This window comes from Trachypithecus francoisi, unplaced genomic scaffold (assembly GCF_009764315.1).
Source record: "Trachypithecus francoisi isolate TF-2019V2 unplaced genomic scaffold, Tfra_2.0 Lachesis_group6, whole genome shotgun sequence".
In the NCBI taxonomy this organism is placed as follows: domain Eukaryota; kingdom Metazoa; phylum Chordata; class Mammalia; order Primates; family Cercopithecidae; genus Trachypithecus; species Trachypithecus francoisi.
The window spans coordinates 72883275-72896030 of NW_022681471.1; the positions used below are offsets into that span (position 1 = coordinate 72883275).

At 43.7% G+C, this 12756-nt stretch overlaps 3 protein-coding genes across 3 annotated transcripts in view; 1 reads left to right on the plus strand and 2 right to left on the minus strand.

The window, feature by feature from the left end:
* LOC117077743 (chromosome-associated kinesin KIF4A) overlaps window positions 1-4153 on the minus strand; it is an 84695-nt gene extending 80542 nt beyond the window's left edge. The window contains exons 1-2 of the mRNA XM_033201389.1: window positions 4031-4153; window positions 3804-3918 (exon numbers count right to left, since the gene is read on the minus strand). Of these exons, the coding sequence (XP_033057280.1) occupies window positions 3804-3918; window positions 4031-4150 (235 nt within the window). The 5' untranslated portion in view covers window positions 4151-4153. The remainder of the gene's footprint in view (window positions 1-3803; window positions 3919-4030) is intronic.
* A 1100-nt stretch (window positions 4154-5253) lies between these two features.
* PDZD11 (PDZ domain containing 11) lies at window positions 5254-7992 on the plus strand. The gene is given in 7 exon segments (XM_033200828.1): window positions 5254-5302; window positions 5305-5354; window positions 6098-6181; window positions 6438-6494; window positions 6783-6881; window positions 7258-7318; window positions 7474-7992. Coding segments are annotated over 7 exon segments (420 nt in total). The 5' UTR covers window positions 5254-5268; the 3' UTR covers window positions 7509-7992.
* Window positions 7993-10854: 2862 nt separating this feature from the next.
* RAB41 (RAB41, member RAS oncogene family) lies at window positions 10855-12751 on the minus strand. Its single transcript, XM_033201611.1, is given in 7 exon segments — window positions 10855-10951; window positions 11277-11388; window positions 11528-11633; window positions 12047-12100; window positions 12311-12369; window positions 12558-12602; window positions 12605-12751. Coding segments are annotated over 7 exon segments (549 nt in total). The 5' UTR covers window positions 12681-12751.
* Window positions 12752-12756: the final 5 nt, after the last annotated feature.

Consider the following 12756-nt stretch of genomic DNA (forward strand, 5'->3'; position numbering starts at 1 on the left):
AACACTGCAGTGCAACATGTTACATGTTTGTGTTGATGCTGGGGTAAAGAAACCTACTCCACTGCAGGTCATATAAAAGTATAGCACATCTAACTATGTACAGTATGTAATGCTTTATAATAATAAATGATTGTTACTAGTTTATGTGTTTAGTATACTATACCATACTTTTTATCATTTTAAGAGTATACTCCTTCTACTTATGATAAATAAAGTTAACTGTAAAACAGCCTCAGGCAGGTCCTTCAGGAAGTATTCCAGAAGAAGATATTGTTGTCATAGGAAATGACAGCTCTATGGATGTTAGTGTCCCTGAAGACTTTCCAGTAGGACAAGACGTGGAGGTGGAAGACAGTGATATTGAAGATCCTGGCCCTGGGTGGGCCTAGGCTAATGTGTATGTTTGGGTCTTAAACAAAAAGTTTAAAAAGTAAAAAAAAATATTTTTTTAAAAAAAGAAAAAAGCATACAGAATAAAGATGCAAAGGGTGAAAATGTTTATTCAGCTGTGCAATGTATTCGTGTTTAAAGCTAAGCATTATTACAAATAAGTCAAAAAGATTTAAAAAATTAAAGTTTATAAAGTAAAAAAGTTATAAGCAGCTAAGGTTAATTTATTATTGAAGAGAGAAAAAATGTTTAATAAATTTAGTGTAACCTAAGTATCCAGTGTTTATAAAGCCCACAGTAGTATACAATAACGTCTTAGGCTCTTACATTCACTCACCACTCATCACTGACACACTCAGAGCAACTTCCAGTCCTGCAAGCTCCATTCACGGTAAGTGTCCTATACAGGTGTACCAGCTTTTACCTTTCATATTGTATTTTTACTTCACCTTTTCTACGTTTAGATCACAAATATTTTCCACGGTGTTACAACTGCCTACAGTATTCAGTACAGTAACATGCTTTGCAGGTTTGTAGCCTAGGAACAGTAGGCTCAGGTGTATAGGAGGCTATACTATCTAGGTTTGTATACATGCACTCTACGATGTTCATACAATGACAAAACCGCCTCATAATGCACTTCTCAGAAGGTATCCCTGTCATTAACTGATGCATGATTATAACTTGCTACTTAATTGTACGGTAGTAGCTTCTAAAACTATAAGCATGGCACCTAAAAGGAACTACAAATCCAAATGTACTTCAAGGTGAAAAAAATAATGACCTTAGGAAAGTCTGTCCCTTATTAGTGTGGCAGACATGTTGTCAAGGAACACAAAGCAAGCTTTCTCTGTTAAATGATCATCATATTTATGTCAAAGCTGTTATCTGCTATTTACCAAGATAATTTTGCAGTCTGAAGGAAAAAACCCTTTAAACTTTGAAACAATGTTTTAATCTAAATGAAAACTTTGAAGTTTTGAAAGAACTTGTTGGTCTAATGAAAGATCATAAGAAGATGCTAAATTGAGATTTTCACTGTAATAGATCGCTGGTAGTAGCTGGCATGACTATGGGGCAAGAGAATAACACTTCTTAATTTTCTGCAATACCACAGATATATGTAGATAGCAATAACTTGGGAAACGAGGTTTTAGTAGTTTTTACAAAATATTCAGGGCTCTGTGGTACCAGGAGTTCAGAGTACAAGAGGGTGCTGTTGAGCTGACTATAAAAAATATTGGCTTTGTTTTTGCAACCGAGGGCAATGTTAAGCAAACACATGTATATTGGAATCACTTTCTACTTTATGTTGCCTTTAAAGAACATAATTTAATTCTATCAGTTTCCCAAGTTAAGAATATAAAAGTAGAACTGTGGTGCTCTTACTAAGCTGTGGAGGGATAGCCTGAGGAATCTGACCAGATAGTGAAGGGTCTGAAAACCATATTGTTTTAGGAATGGCTAAAGGAAAGGCGGGGATAATTAAAGAGAAGAGAATTAGATAGAAACATTTAACGGTCTTCCAAATACTGTATGTAAAAAGGAAAAAGATTAACTTTATAGTGGAGAAGCCCAGCAGATTAACACCTTAATCAAATGATCAAAATGAACATCAGTAGTAACAGAATAAATCAAAATCATGTGCTGCCCAATAGGCTTCAGTGAGAAGAAAACAGCACCACTTCTGTGATATTCCTGCTAAAAGATACACAACTTGAATCTAATCATAAGTAAACACCAGACAAAACAATATTGAAAAACGGTTTACAAAATAATTGGCCTGTAATCTTTAAAGTGTCAAAATCATAAAAGTCAAAAAAAGACTAAAGAATGTCAAAATCATAAAAGCCAAAAAAAAGACTAAAGAACTGTTTTAGAATGGAGACTAAACAGACAGCAAAACTAAATAAAACAATGTGATTTTGAACTAGATCTTTTTGCCACAAAATATTTACTGGGACAATTGGTGAAACTTCAATGGGGTTTCAGGAATAGATGGTAGTAATGTAGCAGTGCAAATTTTATTGTTTTGATGGTTGTATTCTGGTAAGTTAGAAGAAAGTCCTTTTTTGTAGGAAATATACACTAAAGTATGGGAGGTATCAGGCCAACAACTCATCTCAAATGGTTCAGGGAAAAAATGTTTTTTATGCTGTTCTTGCAACATTCTATACGTTTAAAATTATTGCATTAATATCTTAAAATTTTGAAACAAAATTTCAATGTTCCTTGAGCCAATCATTAAACAAAAAAACATGAAAAAATATGTGAATAGCTGTTGCCTGGAAGAAGGCTTCTAAAGGGATGAACTAACATCACCGGATAGAACTTACCAGGAAGCAAATTTCATCTCAATATAAAGATCTTTATAACATAATTAGACTTGTCCAAAACCCAAATCTCAACTGGACTACCTGTGAGTCAGTGAGCTCCCTGTCAAAAAAATTTTAGACGCTGGCAGTTCACCTAACAGATATTGTTAGAATGCATTTTTCTTTGGATGAAAAACAAACTAGATGATACACAAATGTCTCTTTCAACTTTAAGGCACTAGCATGCCATGATTCTACTTCTTTTAAATGAACCTCTGTTTTGAATCTTGAATAACCACCGTATTAGAATAATTAGACATCTCTCAGGCACTGCTCCCTTCTTTAGAACCCTGCTATGGTCTTCAACAGCATTAAAGACTTAGCTTCCGCAATAAAGATTATTAACTGGTCATAGTATTCAGAGGCTTTAGGAACTCCCCTTCTCCAGCTAAAAGAATTATACTCATTATTCAAGACCTATCTCAAAGTTTTCCCACTCTGTGAAATTCACCCCAAATTCCCCAAGCTGAGTTAGAGTCATCCTTTTGTTTTTCATACCACTTTGTATGAGAGCAGAGCTACTTCTATAGGACTGACTCTGTTGTATATTTTTAACTTGAAAAATTTTTCTTCTAAAAGGTAAGTACAAAAAATTTAAAAATTTTTATATATTCAAAATTATTTATGTAATCATCTATCTTCATGCCTATTCCCTGGACTTTGAACTCCTTCAGGGCCTCGAAGCTATATTGTTTATCACCTGAATCCCTCAATAAGCTTTGCAGTGCCTGAGACTCAAGTAGGCTGGCACACTTACCACCTTCAGCAACCACCACAGAGTTTATAATCTAATGAAGTTCCAGGATAAACACAAACATATACAAGTCAAAGATGAACAGAACCACATAGAACAAATACAGAATAAAACTAGCTTCAAGGGTAGAGAGACTTTCACAAATGTTATTAGGCTAAGGGCTTTTCGAAGGCATGTATCATGATTCATCCGTCCTGTATTTGCAGTGCCCAAGCACAGTGCTTGGCACATCGTATATGCTCGAGGAATATATATGCTATGATCGAGGAATCAAATCGCCTCACCTTTAAATACACCTTTTATGAGTGGCGCCACTGCTGTGTTGAAGACTTCTTCCTGTTCAGTAGAGGGATCAAACACAAAATCGTAGGTGAAGGATTTATCTGTACCAACCACCACCTAGAGAAGGCAAGGGACAAGGCGTAAGGGAAGAAACGAAAGGCAAGACCACACCCCTCGTTACCATTTGGCCCCAGCTGTTCAGACACAGGCTCTGGACTCTGCTACGCACCTGAGGCTCTCCGGGCACGAAGGAAAGGCACATCTGGCAGCCCTCGCTAATCTCTTTGGGGACCAGAGGGCGACAACGCAGCGCCACTCTTACAGGAATTCCCTTCACCTCTTCCTTCATGATCCTATCTCAGCACCGTCTCTCCGAGGGGGAAAAAGAAGCCTCGCTGATGAATGTTAGCAGGTCAGCAGGGGTGGGAGGGCGTCCTCCTCGGTTCCGACCCTTCTCAGCGGGAACACTGCCTTGGGAGATTCACTCTCCAGGACTTGGCCAGGGCTGGACCGTCCGTCAGCCCTGCACTCTAAAGAGAGTGCACGCGCGTCTGAAAGGCAAAGAAAAAACTCCAACGGGGACAGCGACAAAGAACCAAAGCCCTACGGTACCGGGAAAAAACAAGTTCTGAGCTAAGGTGTGCCCCCGTAACTCACCAAACTAAATGTCCCTTCCCCGTTCTCCCTGGGTCTCCCGCCGCCCTGTCCCAGACGGAGCTTTAACCGCCAAGTTTCAAATCCGTCCCGGAGACGCCAACCAATTGCAGTGCGGAATGCCGAGGGCGGAGCGCGCACGTCGGCGCGCGCAGGCCGGCGCGGTGGGAAGGGGAGGGTCAGTTTGTCGCACCCTGGCCCGGCCTCTTTTCGACCCTGCGGAGCATCCGCTTCCGGTTCCCAGGCTGAATTGGCGGTGAGCGGAGCTTGAGGTCGCTGTGGACTGCCCACTGGTGAGGTGGTGCGGCGTTTTTGCGGCCAAGAGCGCGGGACTCAGGCAGAATGTGGGGCGGGGACGTGGGAGGTGGCTGGTCAGGTGAAGGAAGGGTCGATCTGGGGACCCTACATTACTAATCACATCTAGGAAATGTGGGGCGGTGCCTTGCCCCGAGTCCTTGCGGATAGTTAACACTCGCTTGGGCTTCGAAAGTAGATCTTTTTAGACTCGACCCTGATTTCCTCTTCTCCAGATTTAAGACGGTAACATCTGTTTTGCAGGATTGTTGTGAAAAATAGGGTCCTCTTTCTAGAGTACCTGGCAGGTTGCTTGGCATCCAGAAGATGTTTAGCTAAGTTAAGAGTTTTCTTCTTCCTTCCTGCTCTCCTCCAACCTTAACACCTAGATGTGGGCTGTGCCCGTAGACTGACTGCCTTGGAATGAGTTAGAGCTGCTTTCTGAAACTTGCTGGGCTGTTCTCCCTTTTGAACCACTTTTTGTCTGTTCTGATTCACTCTTCCAGGGCCTTGCCCGAGATGGACAGCCGGATTCCTTATGATGACTACCCGGTGGTTTCTTGCCTGCCTATGAGAATCCTCCAGCATGGATTCCTCCTCATGAGGTGGGAACCATCTGTATTCCTGAGTAGGAGATTTTTTCCCCCTGGGCATGAGATGATGCATGAAAGGTAGGATGGCAGGGTTAGAAGGCGACATGGAGAGTGCATCTTAGCACTTGCAGCCAGAAGACCCAGAAGCTGGATTCTGAGCAACAGGACCCATTGGGAACTTCTCTGTGGAAGCCTCCTGCTGGGGTCTATTCACACCGGTTAATTCTGGAAATTTGGAGCCTTCCTTTCCATACTGTTAAGAGGCGAAGGCCAGGCGCGGTGGCTCATGTCTGTAATCCCAGCACTTTGGGAGGCCGAGGCAGGCAGATCACATGAGGTTGGGAGTTCGAGACCAGCCTGACGAACATGGAGAAACCCCGTCTCTACTAAAAATACAAAATTAGTCGGGCGCGGTGGCACATGCCTGTAATCCCAGCTACTAGGGAGGCTGAGGCAGGAGAATCGCTTGAATCTGGGAGGCGGAGGTTGCGGTGAGCCGAGATTGAGCCATTGCACTCCAGCCTGGGCAACAAGAGCAAAATTCCATCTCAAAAAAAAAAAAAAGTGAAGAAATGGGGAGCTACTGGGCTGTCCCAATGCTGTCCATCTACTCATTTAGTCAGTGTTATCTGTTCTACTTAAATTAAGTCTATGACCTTTCCTTTTCCTGACTTCAGGGTGATTCATTAGTGATCCAAATGAAGGTAGGTGTGAAGTAAGACTGGTAAAATTTCTGGTGTTGCTGTGTCTTGCAGAGGGTGCACCACCCAGACTACAACAATGAGTTGACCCAGTTTCTGCCCCGAACCATCACACTGAAGAAGCCTCCTGGAGCTCAGGTGAACTTATGAAACCTTATTCCAGGCTAGATTCATCCATACCAGAAGTTGGCAGTGTTGGGGGGATGGATTGGAAAGCAGGTGCAGATGTGAGGAAACTTTCCTTCTTGTGGACAGAAAAGCTGAGATAACACTTCTACAACTTCTGACTTTCCTCTCAGGGACACACAGGCTGAGCTATTGCACAATGATGCTACTAGTTGTTCTTGTGTTTGTGGTCTCTATTGAGCCCCCATTCTGTGCTCTTGTCTTACAGTTGGGATTTAACATCCGAGGAGGAAAGGCCTCCCAGTTAGGCATCTTCATCTCCAAGGTATTTATGCCCAGTAGGCAATATGGATAGTTACTTCCCTTTGTTAAATTAACAGATTGCAGAACCCTAATGTCCCAAAGGCTGAGAGGATGACTCATTGGATTCATAGAAGGGGTATAATGGAGACACCTCCTTTCCCACTTTAAACTTTTCATTTGGCAGGCCATCTGTCTGCATAGATTATCACAGAAAAACAATAACACCTTACATTTGAATAGCACCGAATTTCACTGACAGTCTTCTGCAATTATCGCATCCCAATCACATGTATTCTCTCTTTACCAACAGGTAATTCCTGACTCTGATGCACATAGAGCAGGACTTCAGGAAGGGGACCAAGTTCTAGCTGTGAATGATGTGGATTTCCAAGATATTGAGCACAGCAAGGTAAGCACAGTACTCGGGCTGTGGTGCTGCAAGAAGCCATCTCAAATAGGACATATTGGACAGGAGTGGCCTGATCTGTAACTTAATAAGAAAGCATTTTGCTGGGCACTGTGATACACGCCTGTAATCCCAGCTACTTAGGAGGCTGAGGCGGGAGGATCATGTGAGCCCAGGAATTTAAGACCATCCCAGGCAACACAGCAAGACCCTGTCTCAAAAAAAAAAAAAAGAGAAGTAAGCACCTCTCCTGGGGAAAGTACCAGCGGAAGCAGCTATTAGTGATACAGAGGTTGGAGTGGCAAATCTCTTTCCCCATGTTATGATTCTGTCTTGGGTCATATCTCTTCATTTGTACAAGCTGCTGTGTTCCTTCCAGGCTGTTGAGATCCTGAAGACAGCTCGTGAAATCAGCATGCGTGTCCGCTTCTTTCCCTATAGTAAGTGCCACTTTTTTCACTTTCCTGACAGGGCCCTAAGTAAGAACTCTTTAAATACTGATAACTAGAGGCCCTACAAGTTGGGGATAGGGAATCGGGAGCTCAAGTGTGAAGATAACCTGCTCTGTTCCTCCTTTTCTTCTTCTTTCCTTCAGATTATCATCGCCAAAAAGAGAGGACTGTGCACTAGAAAGTTGCAGCCCACAGCCCTTCATGTGGACTCTGCCATGACATGCTAACTAGACTTCAGGAGAGCCACTTCTATTTTCAGCCCCTCCCTGGAATAGTGAGTTGGGAGGATGGGGAGACAGCTAACCAACTGCATTACCCAAACTGTATTGCACTTTTAGTTCCCTGGTTTTCTAGGTGAGCTTCATTCCCTGAAAGGAGGATGATATCTAGGCATAACCTAGCCTGTGAGGAACCTAGTTAGGAAAGACAGCTGACATTTATTGAATACCATGTACTAGTCCCTTATATATGTCACATTTTAATTATAGAAATCAGTAGCAAAAAGAATCTTGGGGATTTTCCATCTGACTTCCCTGACCATCTTATCCCATCCTTGTACTACCAGAGGATTCATACACTTTTGAGACTCCAAAGAGACCCTGTTTTCACCCCTTCCTCCTCCTAGCCTCTCCCCCAAAAAGTAAAACACAATGCTGAAGAAATATTGGTGTGGCTTTTGAATGTTACCGATTGGATGTAAAATGCTATCGAGGGAAGAAAAAGCTCTTCCAAAGAGAGGAGCCACTGGAAGGAACAGAGCAACACTATACCTACCTCGCAACTACCTATGATGTCTGACCAGAACATTAGGGAGGCTGAGGAATTTTAACCACAGTATAACTAAGGAATGGCACAGAGTGAGGGGCACTGAAAGAAACTGCCCGTTCCCCTAGGAGCTTTGAACATTTCTCTGCGGGGGACAGTATTAATATAATTCTCTCTTCTTTCCCACATTCTTTGATCTGGAGCATAAACTAAGGAAGGGGCTTAGATGCATTTCTTTTCTGAGGCAGCAGTAAGAAATTGGTTCACAGTTTCCAACTTGTAAGTTGAGTAGTACTAACTGCTGACTTCTCCCTTTTCTTCACCCCAGCCCCAAATAACATTCTGCCACGTTCCTAGATCTTTAGTTACCAATCCACCATTACAGGATTCCTGGTCACGCCTATGCCATCGCCACTGACATGTTCAAAATACCGATTTGGAATTGAAAGTTTTCTAGTGTGAGGCGGGTGCGGTGGCTTATGCCTGTAATCCCACCACTTTGGGAGGCCAAGGCGGGCGGATAGCTTGAGGCCAGGAGTTCGAGACCAGCCTGGCCAACAAGGTGCAACCCCATCTCTACTAAAAATACAAAAATCAGATGGGCGTGGTAGCACACTGCCTGTAATCCCAGCTACTCGGGAGGCTGAGGCAGGAGGATTATTTGAACCCTGGAGGTGGAGGTTGCAGTGAGCCAAGATGGTGCCACTGCACTCCAGCCTGGCTGACAGAGTGACTGTCTCAAAGGAAAAAAAAAAAAAAGTTTTCTACTGTGGCGTGGGGTGATGTACCCCTATGATGAAGTCCCAGAATTTGCCTTGAAAGAATCCTGGGGAATTTAAATATATTTATAGACCTGTCTACTGGACAATGATTCTGTTAGTCTGAGGTGGAATCTGGAAATCTGGATTTTTACAGAAGCAAAGGAAATAAGTAAATAAGTCTTCAAATGTAGGAAACATTGTTCTAAATAGTAGTACTATACTGTATGAGGAAGGTCTGGTTCTTCCTATATATCCCACCCTAGCTCTACTGACATACCTCTTCTAGAGCCTCAGTGCTATTATTAGGTGGCAACATCCCTTGAGAGCAGAGCTGGAGGTAGAATTAATGTAGCTCTCTCTATGCTTCCTGGGAAATCCTGTTCTGTGCTCCTTTTTGCTGACCCCCTGCCCCACATTGGCCACAAAAGAAAGAAAATAGTAGCTTGGTTACTTCCATAAAGGTATGTTAGGTGACTTGGCTGAATGTTGAGGTCCAAGACTCTCCCTGTGGTTAGCAGGTCTTAAAAAATGTATCTAAGAAGTATGAAAAACATGGTAAAAAGTCCCAGCCAGGTGCCATGGGCCTAAGAGGCAAAAACCCTCCTGCCCTAAGTTGGTTCTCACTTGAGATACTTGGATTGGTTCTATGTTAGGGCACCAACATGAGATAATTGCATTGTGGAAATATAGGTATAGTGTGGAGAAAGCACAAGCAGTAACAGCCTTAGGTTAAAGAACCATTTATTGAGGGTGTACGTAAACAACAACAAACAGTGGAGAATGAATTGTATTGGCCTTTGAAGTATGTCAGCTGCTATAGAACTGTATTCTCTACAGATGTCTTTTAGCCATCAGAGAAGGTAAGGTAGAATTCCCAGGTGCTGCAAGAAGCTTCCACCCAGTAGCTGTGAGATGCAGTCGGGAAAAAATGATAGCACTTTCAGGGGTTCTGTTTTTACCCCAAGCCTAGGAATTGGAAGAGAGTAAGTGGCCATGTATCATAAAACGAGGTGGGGAGGAGAACTGGCATGGCAACCCCAAATGTAAGAACTCCATCAAATGAGGCAGAGAAAGCCTAAGCTGTCAACGGGAACAATAGCTTCTGTTGCCTGACTCCTCGAAGGATTCCAGTTCGATTTCAACTGCTGAAGTGTGTGTTAAGGAAGCTAATACAGTGAGGTGACTGGAGTCAAATCTCAACACCCAGGGTCAGCTTCTAGGAGATGTAGAAGAGGAATTCTGATCTTACAATCCCTCTCACCTAAAGGCAAACCAACGAACTACTTTGGGCTAAAGTTAGTCCCATTTTCCCCTTAAGTACCACTCAGGCATCAACTCAGCAAAGGAAACTTACCTTCTCTACTTGTATACTCCCTACCCCAGCAAAGCTAGGAAAAAGGATACTCCCCTCTTTTGGTGGAGGTAAAGTCCTTGTGGAAAGAAGAGCAGAAACCACACGCCGGAACAGCTGTGTGTGTGTGAATGGTGACCAAAAAAAAAAAAGGGAAAAAAAAGGTCAGGTTCAGAGGCTGGAATAATTCAGGGCCTTTGAGATACATGATGGGGAGATGAACCTTGACCCCCACCCCACAAAAGATAAGCCAAGGTTATCCAAAAGAGTAAACAGGCCGGGCGCGGTGGCTCAAGCCTGTAATCCCAGCACTTTGGGAGGCCGAGACGGGCGGATCACGAGGTCAGGAGATCAAGACCATCCTGCCTAACACGGTGAAACCCCGTCTCTACTAAAAATACAAAAACTAGCGGGCGAGGTGGCGGGCGCCTGTAGTCCCAGCTACTGGGGAGGCTGAGGCAGGAGAATGGCGTAAACCCGGGAGGCGGAGCTTGCAGTGAGCTGAGATCCGCCACTGCACTCCAGCCCGGGCAACAGAGCGAGACTCCGCCTCAAAAAAAAAAAAAAAAAAAAAAAAAAAAAAAGAGTAAACAGTGGTAGTAGCTACAGACAGAGTGCAGTTAAAGTATTATAGAAAGAAACAAGTATTACCTTTTCACGTTGTAACCGGTTTTGGCACTGGTCTCAATAAACATCACATTGAGGTTTCTGGATTTTTCTTCACCCTCTTCTGCAGTGACTTGTCTGGACGAATCAGAAATGATGAAAAGGGCCAGAGTTATTGGATATGGATAGATTCTTCTGAGGTGTAATGATGCTTACCTAGGGCCAGGAACTCTAGAAGGCTTAAACCCATGACTCGTCTGATTACAGGGTGGGGACTCTCTCCTATACCCCCCACATATCCTTGTGCCCTGATGGGACGCCCCCCTGTCCTTCCTCTCCTGCAGTGCTGGTAGTGGGCAGAGGAGACTAAGGTAACTCCTCCCCAAGTAAATAGAGCACAGTTGACCCTCCCCATAGAGACTGAATTTTAGGTATGCCAGAAGAAATTGTAGTTATACTTTACCTTTTGTTATCCAAATCAATCTTGTTACCCACCAACATGATGACAACATCGTCACCTCTTTCTGCTCGTACATACTCTACCCACTTATCTGTCTCCTTAAAAGAACTGATGTCTGCAAGAGAGTATGTTGCAGAGTGTTGAAACATTTAGGAGAGATTTGGAGAGAACACTTCCTCTCTGCTAATTTTATCAATCTCCCTATCAATCCCTTTATAATCCCCTTTTGAAATAAAACATTGCATAACACCCACTTGTGATGTCATAGACAACCACTGCAATAGTTGAATCACGAATGTAGCTAGGAATTAGGCTGTGAAAGCGCTCCTGGCCAGCTGTGTCCCATAGCTGCAGCTGAACCTGCATAAAACAAATATTCAGGAAGAAGATGGGGAAAGGTAGAAAAGAAACTAGCCTTTTTAAAAAGCTCAAACCTAATAAAGGCAGAATACAAAAGGTCGGGGAGAGTGGATCCCTGAGAAGTGGCTGCTATAGCCTCAAACCAAGTGGCCTACAGTCCTAGGACAGGTCCAACCAATTTCAATATACTGTTTTGATTCAGGAAGACCCTATAGCACAGCAGATTTAAGGATTCAAGGTCTCTTGGAGTTTATGTTACAGTTGGAGATTAGATGAAGGCAGACAGAACAAGAAACATCATAGGGCTTGGTAATTTGAAGAGGCTTCAGTTTTTTTGATGGTGCTACCCAACTGTGATGAATAGGCCTAAGGGGTTGAAGTGTAGGGTTTGTGGTATGAGAGTTAACACTCACTATTTGGTCCTCCAAGTACATGGTCTTAGACAAGAAGTCAATTCCAACAGTTGCCTGCAAAAGAAAGTGAGATACACTCCAGCATTCCCTCTATTCCCAATATGAGGCAGTCTTAGAACCCAAAGTGGAGAATGACCCTTCAAGAAGTTGTCCTGGCTCCACTTCCCAATGCTTATAATACATAACTTTGAGGAGGAGAATCTCCAGGTGAGTCCGCCAAGAAGAGCGACAAAAATGTACCATATGACTCGGTGGTGGGCTTACCTGGCAGGCGCAGCCGAAGCTGTTGTACATGAAGCGGGTGATGACGGATGTCTTCCCTACTGTGAGGGAGTTAAGCAGGCCAATCGTTGCCCTCGGTGCCGTTTCTCCCCCCAAAGTTTCTATGAGCCCTCCCTCCTCCCACTCCAACCTTTCCCAACAAGGAGGAACTCGGTTCCCCAGAGAATGCCCCACCCCATTTCATTCCAATTACACCTCACTGTCCCCAAAGCCCAACCCAGACCCGCACCGCTCGGCTCTCCCAGGAATAAGAGTTTAGATTTGCACAGAGATGGTATTCGGTTCTTTCAGCAGCCTCCAGGCCAAAGCCTCCGGCCTCCATCCAGGCCTTGTCGTGACCAAAGGCAGACATCGCTTCAGGTAGGTGGCAGCCAAAATGGCTTCCGACGTTCAGCCTGCGCCGCCAGACGTCATGCCATACTCTACTG